We start from the raw sequence: 11,248 nt of genomic DNA on the forward strand, positions 1-11,248 counted from the left end.
AGCTCACACATGCAAGCGGTAAGAGAGAAAGATCCTAAGTTCCTAACAACACAAGGTTCCATGCCATCTGCTTGGACTTTTAAGTAAAAGAAATATGAGCTTCTAGCTCACTTAAGCCAATGTTCTTTGGGAGTGCTTGCTGCTCCCTGCAGCTGAATCTAATCCTAACTAATGCAACGATCCAACCAAATTCTCAACGATGAAAGAAGCAACAAAGAAGGAAATGGACATGTGGGACAAAGGTTGGAATTCACTAAAAATACCTAAGTATCTACTATATATACATGTAGTAGGCACTGAGCTAGGAGCTGGTTTATTAAAAAACAAACAAAACACTGTCTTTGGGTAAATAAAACTGAGAAAACACATTCTAGTAAGAAAATCAAAGGTACTACTCTGTCTCCAACACCTCAAACATGGTATGCCAAAAAGATACCCCTCATATGTGTGGGTCAAAGGGTAAATGGGAAATCTATCTTCCCCTCAATTTTTCTGTTAACTTAAAACTGCTCTAAAAAAATTAAGTCTTAATTTTTTTAAGAACAGATCCCCCTCCCTCCATATTTCCTATTTCTCTAGTATTCACACTCAAAACCTGTGAGTCATATCTGATTTCTTATTTGCACTAACCCTCATATCTGACTATTTATCATGTTCTAATAGGAAAATATACTTTGTTTTAAGATTATCCTCTTTAAAGCATGATTTCCAGTAAAATACCGTGTTCTTTTAAGTGGAGAATACAAATATTTAATTATTTACTATGTACACGTTCTCCCCTCAGCTAGACTATAGGTTTGTTGTTTTGTTTTTTGGTGGGCAGACACCATGTTTTAATCCAAAACACACAGCCTGGTCCTCAATAAATACTGAAAAACACTCAACAAATGAGTCCCAGTTGAAAAAGCTGCTTTATTACGTGCTCTTAGAAAGGCCTATATTCCACATTCAACTTGCAATGTGGTAACTTCAGGTAACTCCAACTGCTGTGTGTGGTGCTTTTTGGATTCAATATGGTAATAACTAGTACAGAGATGAGAGCTAGTTCACAAGAAACTGAGGAAGTCTTTGGGATACACCAAGTGTATGGGCTATAAAAATGGACACTACTATTATCTGTAAGAATACTGTGAATCAACCCATATATTAAAGGCACTACTGAAAAAAATTAAACCAACCATGGTTCTGAGATTTAACTATTTAAATGAAAACAATATCCTTATGATAAATAAATTTAAGACAGCTTTTTAAATAGGTTATCTTTCTTAATATAATATAAATGTACAGATTTCTGCAACATTCCCCCCTCTCCCATTTCAAACTGAGATGTTCTTGGGTCATCTTCTCTAGCTACAAATGTGAAATTTGAGATAGGAATAAAAATCCCTTTAATATTAACTAAAGTAAGATGTAAACTGGGAATGGAAATCTGCCATTACTAATTAGCACTGTTAAGAGTTAATTTTACTAGAATAGACATTTCTATAACAAAAGATGTACATCTGCTTCTTTATAAATGATAATAAATTTGGAAAAAATAGCCTATCAATTTCATCTGTGAAACAAGACATCATTCTGCAGCATTAAATCATTCGTTATAATCACTAGAGGCTCTAGAAAGAGGATCCAGTAGCCACTTGCGTTTAATTTTAGACTTTTTTGCCTCAGCTCACAAAGAAGCACCCTTGACTAAGGAGCCCTTTGTAAATTCCACAGCTGCACAGTTAAAATGTCCAAATGATACTTCACAGATACAGGGCAACTGAGACTAGAATAGCATCTTTAAAAGAAAAATGTAGGGCATGATAGTATAATAGAAAGTAACACTGTACTTGTGTAAGAACCTTCTTTTATAAATATTTGGAAGGCATACCTTATTTTCTTTGTATTTACTGAGATCTGCTATGCAGTATTCCTTGAATAATTTATCATAGTATTTCTTTGCAAGTCTCTTCTCCCTAGATTCATAAAAAAATATAAATCTTCATTTAGAAATTCAACCGTGGTTTGCTACTTGGAAGCAATGTCAAATAAATAATGCATATGATATAAATATTAATGTTTTAAAAGAGGTCTATTACTTATATGTGCATAGAATATTGGAACGTTAACTATTATAGTTGTTCTCTCAGAGAGGGAATCTAGAAGACTGACAGTTGGAATGAGAAAGAGCCTTACTCTTCATTTTTCAGCCTTTGTAATGTTTGGATTTTTAGAACCATTTTCAGGTTATTTTTTCCCCAAAATATTTTTTAAAATTTTAAAGAAGTCCTAGCTGGTTTGGCTCAGGGGTTAGAGTGTCCAGCCTGCAGAATGAAGAGTCCTGGGTTCGATTCCGGCCAAGGCATGTGTAATCACTAGAGGCTCTAGACTCAGGCTCATTCCCTGGCCCAGGTTAGGGTTGCAGGCTCATTCCTGGGCCCAGGTTAGGGTGTGTAGCAGGCAACCAATCGATGTGTCTCTCTCACATTGGTGTTTCTCTCTCTCTCTCCCCCTTCCACTCTCTCTGAAAAGCAATGGAAAAAATATCCTTGGGTGAAGATAAAAAATAAAAATAAAAATTTTTAAAAGAAACATAGGACAAACAAACAATATTCTTCTAAATGTTTTTTAAAGACAAACTCAAGCAATGAGAAGTCAGTTAAAACTGCTAAAAATTACCACAAGAACCAAACTAGAGTCAGAATCTGAGAAACGGTTCACGTCCTCAGTTCAGAGCTGCTGCACGAAGGGTGGGAGAGGGTGGAGCATCGGACGCGCGCTGCGCCGATGGCTACAATTACCAACTCATGTCCACTTCATCGTCCTCACTCCAGAGAAACCTGTGATTTTCTCGCAGGACATCCATGTCTGTCTTGTCATTTTCCCTGGAAAATAAAACTATTCCAATTTAATACAAACAAACAATTAGTCAAATTTAGGAGGTTAAGCAGTCCTGTGAGATTTTGAACACCTGAGTAAATATATAATACACAGAGATAAGGACAGTTTTATGTGAATGTACATATGTACATATGTTTGTAAGAACTATTTCAGTACTTTTCAAAAGGCACTAGAAAGAGTGCTGCTACAGAAGCAATTTAAATGGGTAAGAAATTCATCCATCTCTAGCACTGGTTTCAATTATACACAAGGTGATAAATAACCAAAGCTAGGATGAGATATCTGAGTAAACATTAAATGGACAAGGAAAGCTGTATGAAAGTTTAAAAAAAAAGCCAATAACCCTACCCTATTGAGGTCTAATTTTTAAAAATATATGAAGAGTTTTCCATCCCTCATTTTACTACCGTTTCTTAGGAAGACTAAGTAAGGAAGAGAGTCGAAGAATATAATTTTTCCAGATGCTAACAGTTTGGGGGTAGAACAGGGATTGTTGGGAAGCACACGCCAAATTGAGAGGGGAGAAAAGTTTGGGATAGAGGAGACAGCATAAAGTTTTTTAGGGCTCTCCCAATTCAGAAAATTGTTAAGTCAGAGGGAAAAACTCACACAAAACCAAGAGGCTCTGAAGAGAAGAGCCCCAAATATAGGAAGCAGTTTCAGGTGTGGGTAATATTAAGAGTGAGGTTTCTTGCTTTCCCTACACTTAAAAAAGCAATCCCAAACGCTGAGGTTTAAAAAGGTCAAAGATCCTCCCCAAAGGGGGAAAAAAAACACCGCACAATCAGGCACGTGTATAACTCACAAATTCTGTTATTGCCAGGGGCAGATCTGGCTCAGCAGGCTACCTGTTGCCAGAAAAATGGGGTTCATGAGAAGCTACTTAGCTAGAAGCTATGCATGGTCTCTCCACCTTGTGATATAACAAGGAAATCAGAATGGAAAGCAGAGGAAAATTACAGAACTAGAAGACATAACAGCTGTGGGTCTTCAAAAGATCTATCTCCACAGCCCCCTCCAATTCTACATAAACTTCATGACACTTACCCCAATCGCTTGAAATCTTCTCTCTTGCCTCCATAGTATAAAATATAGTCATTTACAAACTTTGCATGCCTTTGATACTGAAATGCAAAAAATTAAGGATTTTATTTGTTTAAGAGTTGTCCTACATCCATGATATATCAGTGAGTAGAAATAAAAAGCATAGTCTGAGTCCATTTAGTTTTTTTTAATATGCAAATATATACTGTACATGCTTATAAATTCAAAGGTAGAAAAAGGTAAGTATTAAACTATTCCATATGAACATTATAGAGAAAAGAGACTTTCACTTTCTACTGAATACTGTTTATACTGTTTGTAACATTTTTCAAGCATATACTACTCATGATAAAATATATCTCTAGGTGGGGAGAAAGAGCTTCCTTTTCTATTGCTAAACTACATATAGCCTCACACCACCACTCATTTTAATAATCACAATATGAAAAATTATAATTTCTAAACTTAAAGGTAAGAAGTTGAATTTACCTTTCATTATTATAAAATATAATTTACCTATTCCAGTAATAATAAAGCCTCTAATAATAGAAGATGAAACTTTATAATATTAAATCCTAACATTAGGCTTTCAAAAAAAACAGTAAATATAATATTATTTTTTATACTTTAATATTCAAAGAATCCACAGTCATGTTTATTTTCAGTGCAGTATAATAAGATACATGAGGTTAAAACTTTTTCTTTTGAAAAGCTTAACGGTACTCTCTCTAGAAGTGAATGTGCACATACTAGAACTGACTTCATCTATAACAGTCTGTGAATACATCCTATTAAAGATAGTGATTTAATTGATCACAATGTGTTCCAATAGAGTACCAAATCAGAATATACTTCCAAAACTGGAAACAAAACAGTTAACATTTCAGAAAAAAGAGAACAGCCAAATATCTGGAGATACTGGTTTTAGCTCTTGATCTATCACTAACTGATCATGTGACCGTAGCAAGTCACTTAAATCTTTTAGAGATGGGGCCAGCAAACATTTTTTGTAAATAGTAAATATGCAGGCCATATGGTCTCTGTTGCAATTGCACAGCTCTACCATTTTAGTATGAAAGTTGGCACAGATAACACCTAAATGAATGAGCATATCTGTGGTTCCAAAAAATCTATTTCCAAAACAGGTAGTGGGTGGGAATTGCTTCCAGGAAGATGAAGTAGACAAAGATGTACTTTTCCCTACTCTTCCCACTAAGAACAGCTAAATCCCTTGGAAGTTATATATTTAAAAAACACAGGAAGCCCTGCCAGCGTGGCACAGTGGTTCAGCATCGACCTATGATCCAGGCAATCGAGGTTCAATTCTCAGTCAGGGCATGTGCCCAGGCTGTGGGGCTGATTCCCAGCAGGGGGCATGCGGGAGGCAGCTAAACAATGACTCTCTCTCATCATTGCTGTTTCTCTCTCTCCCCTTCTCCCTTCCTCTCTCTGAAATCAATAAAGACATATTAAAAAAACAAAGCAACAAAAAACAAACAAACAGAAAGCCCTGGCCAGGGTGGCTCAGTTGGCCGCTTGTTCAATTCCTGGATGGGGCACACGTCCAGGTTTTGGGCTTCATCTCCAGTACAGGGGCATGCAGGAGGCAGCTGATCGATGTTTCACTCTCACATCAATGCTCTCCTCTCTCTCTCTCTCCCCTTGTTCTAGCTCTAAAAATCAATTAAAAAATCTTTAAAAAAACCCACACAGAAAGACTCTGAAAGGTAGAGAGAAGGCATATCAGCTAGGGCCCTCAGGACCCATGGTATAACACGGTGGTGAATTACCCTTTTTGCCTTTTAAGTCCCAGATTTGGAGGTGAAGAGCTTTCTTTGGCAACCTGGAATTACCAACTAGCACAGATTTTAAAAATCCCAAAAGCCTTCTCTAACCGAATAACCAAGAGATAGGCAGTCTAACAAGATAGATAACTTTTGGACAATAACTATTCTACTCCAGCCAAACACTCCAGAAAAAAACTGTGTCTCACCTCTACCCATGCCAGAAAAGGGGACTCAGACTTTCACCCTCTTTAGGCTTTAAGTAGATGCCCCAACACTCCCAGATGAATGGTGTCAGAAAAGGCAGAGTAGACATTGAAATGCTAAAGGAACACACGGCACAGGTAAGCAACTGGGTCAGGAGATAAGAGGAATAAATAAATTGTTGATAAGAAAACTTCTATAACTTAAAGTATCAGAAATGATAACAAAGTGAAACAGATTACTCCTGGTGGGAGGGAGTGTATCCAACTGACATCATATCCCTCTCCCATTCCTGACCATAGTAATACACACCTAGAAATACTTCAGGTCTTGCTTGGCCTCTCTTTCACTCCCCAATATTCAATAATATGGAAGGTCAGCGGTAGCAGTTACTGTAATGAGCCACAGTCTTACCAAAAAGTTGAGCTGATACATGCCATAATAGGAAAGCAAGATATGGCTTAAAGAGAGTCCCAACTCATGCCTGAGAGTTGAAGCCACAGCAGACCTGAGAATAGTCCACAGACAGACCTACTTTTAAATACAAGTTTTACAAAGGCCTTAACTAGCCAAGAACCAGGTAAGAAGAGAATAGGAGTTAAATGAGACATGTTGAGAGCTTGGCAAAAACAGGTTGGAAAAATATTTGCAAATTCATGGACTTTGTAAACCTATTTATAGAACATTAGGAATACGTTTTCTTATTTTGTCTCTAAAGCTTTCTTATATATTAGTAAAAGAGAACTCAAAAGTATAAATGGCAAAATTTCATATCAATAAAGACTTATCTTTAAAGATAAAATATCGATCTGACTTTACAAGATTTTATAAAATAAAAAAGATTTTAAAATATTCTACTAGTTATAAAAACCTAGAAATATAAAAAGGATACAGCATCCATAGCTATGAGATGAAACCTTCTATTTCTTGCTTCTTCCCTGTTAAGACAAATTTTATTTTAAGCAAATTTCAATGTCTATATTCTAATTAATAGGTTCAAATCCTCAAGCCCCCGAGTTTACAAAAATGTCTTAAATCAAAAAAAGTAATTTACGTTGAAATACCATACCTATCCAGCAATTCTGCTGCAACCTGTTTATGGACCACCTTTCCATGTTTTCCTTTCTGAAATGGCTTTTGGAGCAGTAAGTCATCTTCAACGGTCCTGGTTTATTAAGAAGAAAAATTACTAAAAGAGCTTATCTCAAAGGGTTTCCTGTTTCTTTATATTTTCACAATTGGAACATGTTTTAAAGAATTTAAGTCTTAACTTAAAAAAGACTCACTGATCTTTAATGAGACATTTTATGTCTCCTTAAATGGCTTAATATCTTAACTTTATTTTATACCTATAAAATGGAGCAGCAGATGAAATTAACAAATGTATGAGTCCCGGTGTCTGACTACCTAGATTCCTAGGTTCAAATTCTAGCTCTGTCATTCACTATCTTAATCTTAAATAAAATTAAGTTACTTAAGTTCTTGTGCCACAATTTCCCTGTTTGTAGAGACGACAAAGTTTTTGGTAACCGATGATATGAAAAAAGGAGGACTGATTACAGATAATATAAACTATATACAATTAGCCCTGGTTATATAGGTATATGTAACCCTAGAGCAGAGAAGACTAACTAGATTTAAGTTCTATTCTTACAAAGTAATATTTTTGAATAAAAAATCTTAAAAATGTAAAGCAACATAAAATGTAATTTGTTATAATTATTTCTATTCTTTTGGTTATCCACAAAGATTTGAATACCCAACAAAAATATTCAGTCTCAATTAGTATGCCTAATATATTGCTCTTGGTATAAAATAATAAACCAATTTTTATAAGCTTGATTAATCAGTCAGTCAACCACTCTTAAGCTAATGGATAAAATCAAGTTTCTAAGCACTAAAAGCTAAAAACCATGCCTCTAAAGACAACAATTCCACCAAGATATAATAGCCTCCTTATAAGGCCCAGCTTTATCTGCTGACAGATCTTGTCCCTTCCAATTCAATAAAAACTTCCATGAACTCCTTCTCCAGGCCACTTAGTTTGTTCATTCACAAAACCATAAGAATTGTGCTGCATCATAATGTCATCCTCCACATTAACCTTATTTTGAAGTCAAATACTAGCAAAGGGATCACCAACCAAGCCCTGTTTTAGCATGACATCTGCAGAAAGTCCGTCTCTCCTTTCCGCTTCCATAAATCCCTTCGCAGCATAAACATTTTATTTTTCATGTAACTGTTCTCAAAATTTTCAGTCAATTCATTATATGAACAAAATTCATTCAGTAGAACATCGCTGTCTTCACAAACACAATCCAAACACTTTCATTATTATTTATTTATACCTCATCTCAATCTAGAAAGGATCTGAAGCACAGATCAATAAAAAGTTACCTTTTTTTCCTTTTGCTAGATTCTCCACAGTGTTCATCATCACTAAAATCAGAGTCATAGCCTCCATGACCATGCATCTGTAAAGTAAAACGTCAGTTACTTAGAATCTAAATTGTTCAGGAAACAAAACAGTTCAAAAATAGGTTATTTTTAAAAGCCACAATAGTTTTAAAGGATTGTGGCGAGTATATCACTGTCCCTGGGCTACCCATACATCTAATACTACCATTCACTTTGAAATAACAGACTTACCCTTCAAGAAATGAATAAACATTTTTCACCATTAGGCCAACAAGAGAGGCTAGTCTTTGACCCTTCCATTGAATATCAAGTCTAGAAGCTGCCATGTGACAAGGTTCAGCAATGCTTCACTTTTATTTAACTTGGAGTAACAGTGGCTGTGTATTTATCATCAACTTCATTCCAGACATTATGCTAGGTACTTTACAAACACTGCTTCTAATTCTGCAAGTTATGAACTATTACCTCCATTTTAGAGATGAAGAAATCAAGGGCAAATGAAGTTAAGTAAATCAATTATACACAGCAAATAAGTGACTACACTGATCTACTTGATTCTTAAGCCCATGATTTCAACTACTCCAAATTACCTCTCTGGAATATGCTAACATTTTGATTATTACACTCCATTAGACTTACTGCATTTGTGAACAGTACCCTTTTTTATTCTTCTTCTCCTTAATCCTCACTCGAGGATATGTTGATTTGAGAGAGAGAGAGAGAGAGAGACATCAATGTGAGAGAGAAGCATCAACTGGTCACCTTTTGTATGTGCCCAGACCAGGGATCGAACCCAAAACGAAGGCATGTGCCCTGAGAATTGAGCCTGCAACCCCTCAGTTTATAGGACAACGTTCCAACAGAGTCACACTGGCCAGGGCAACAGTACATTATTGATTGATGAAAATTTACCTCTTTTTTCAACATGTGTAGAGATTTCCTTTTTCTTTTAAACCTAGGTGTGTGTTTTCCAAGGTAAATCACCTTGCTCTTTGCCTTGTGAACCTTATTTTCTTTCATTTATTAATGAAATTCTCAGAAATACTGAAAGATTTCAGTTGTCACTAAGTTGTGTCCGAAGCAGCTCCTGGTTTCAGCATTATATTGAATTTGGGACACACATTAATGGGGGAAAGATTATTTGACTATTTGATGTTATAAATACCTAATTCATATGGCTATATAAGTAACCAGTCCAAGTCAAATGATACACCAAATTTTTTAAACTTTAATATTCACTATAGCAAGTAGAGCAGGAAAAAAAGAGGAAAGAATTGCCCTGGCCAGTGTGGTTCAGTTGGTTGGGGCATAGTCCTGTGCACTGCAGGGTCCCTGGTTTGATTCCCGGTCAGGACGCATACCCAGGTTGCGGGTTCAATTCCCGAACGGGGTGCCTATGGGAGGCAACGGATTGATGTTTCTCTCTGATATGCATGTTTGTCTTTCTCTCTCTCCTTTCCTCTCACTAAAAAAAAAAAAAAACAATTAAAAAAAGGAAAAACATATTCTTGGGTGAGGATTTAAAAAAAGAGGAAAGAACTTAAACTTTATCGCACTGGACCTAAGACAAAATACATGTTTCTAATCCTGGGGACCTTGAATAAATTACTTCGTATCTTTGGGCTTCCTTTGCTAAATAAGGTGGCTACACCAAGTAATCCATTTTCAAGCGGAGGTGTGTGGCTGTGTACCTCTCCTCCCTGTCCCACAGAATTCTAGACAGGAAGGCCCCAGCCCAACGCTGGAGGTGAAGGTTATAAGGCCACAGTCCCAACTCGACCCTCGCTTACATGTGTCTTCACCTTACACACCAGGATCTCACACCCTCTACAATGTCAATGCCTTGCTCCACCTACCACACCTGTTCAAGCCCTACCAGCCTTTCACTCCGTATGTCCTCACTTTCTTCACATCTTGACGGAGTACGACCACTGGGTGCTGCTCAGAGGTATGTCCTGAGATCAGCCCACCAGAATGCACATCCTGGCTCTGCACGTTTCATTCTGTCTTTTTTTGAGCAGGTTCTACAACCTGTGAGCCTCGGTGTCCCCATTTGTAAGCTGAGGTTGGTGAAGAATACCGGTTTCATAAGACTGGAAACTGAATTACCACGTATAATGGGTTTGAGAACAGTGTCTGGCACAGTACACGCGGTACCGGTTAACTACTAGTACCATCATCATCTAGTTCCCACGCCCCCCGCCACCACCTCCGGCCCGGTTCCCCTCCCAATCCTCTTTCCTCCGGCGGCTTCACCCCCCCACGCCCATCTCAACTCAGGGGTTGCACTAAAATGCTCTCACTCACTTCAGGCTACGAACACACTGACAAAGGCCGAGAGAAAGTCAAGAAAAAAAACGCCGACTGTCTCCAGAATCTAAAAAAAGATCATCAACCAGCAGCACAGGAGGGACAAGTTCGAGGTCCTTCTCCCCGATGCCAAACCCACTCACGGCCCTTCTCACACACCCCTTCCCCGCCTCCCTGCTTGGCCAAGTCCGCCCGCAGCGTCGTCCTTTTCTGCTCTCGGCGGCTGCAGCGACGACCCACGGCCTGAACGAGCCGCTGCAAGGCCGCCGCCGTCCGCGGAGGCCCCGAGGCTCCGCCGCAGCCGCCGCCACCACCGCCTCCGTCACCCGCTCCCCGCCTCTCCCTACGGGTCCCCGCGAGGCGCTGCTTCCGGTCCGGCTCGGCCCCGCGTCACACCTAAATGGCACCGTCCCCGGGAGCGCCGAACTTGTGCTACTGCCAGAACATTCCCGGGAAACAAAGGCGGCAGGAGAACAGGGCCGGGAGGGAGGCAGAGGCTGCGTGCTTTCTAGAGCCGCGGCCCTTGTGTTAGCCGGAGCCTCTGTCCCTTCTGTCTCGGGAGCCCCTCATCTAATAATGTGGCACACACGCTCAGTACGCACGCC

General features: G+C 38.4%; 1 protein-coding gene across 2 annotated transcripts in view; it reads right to left on the bottom strand.

Moving 5' to 3' along the window:
- The window catches only part of LOC107543326 (protein FRA10AC1), a 32,122-nt gene extending 21,190 nt beyond the window's left edge, over positions 1 to 10,932 (bottom strand). Inside the window, exons 1-7 of one of the 2 annotated variants that reach the window (XM_087824455.1) lie at positions 10,641 to 10,932; positions 8,313 to 8,389; positions 6,985 to 7,080; positions 6,808 to 6,853; positions 3,931 to 4,007; positions 2,784 to 2,867; positions 1,874 to 1,958 (exon numbers count right to left, since the gene is read on the bottom strand). In XM_087824455.1, the coding sequence (XP_087680581.1) occupies positions 1,874 to 1,958; positions 2,784 to 2,867; positions 3,931 to 4,007; positions 6,808 to 6,853; positions 6,985 to 7,080; positions 8,313 to 8,389 (465 nt within the window). In that variant the 5' untranslated portion in view covers positions 10,641 to 10,932. The remainder of the gene's footprint in view (positions 1 to 1,873; positions 1,959 to 2,783; positions 2,868 to 3,930; positions 4,008 to 6,807; positions 6,854 to 6,984; positions 7,081 to 8,312; positions 8,390 to 10,640) is intronic. The other variant, XM_016220802.2, reaches the window with a different exon arrangement.
- Positions 10,933 to 11,248: the final 316 nt, after the last annotated feature.

This window comes from Miniopterus natalensis, chromosome 14 (genome assembly GCF_054644295.1).
Source record: "Miniopterus natalensis isolate mMinNat1 chromosome 14, mMinNat1.hap1, whole genome shotgun sequence".
Classification (NCBI taxonomy): domain Eukaryota; kingdom Metazoa; phylum Chordata; class Mammalia; order Chiroptera; family Miniopteridae; genus Miniopterus; species Miniopterus natalensis.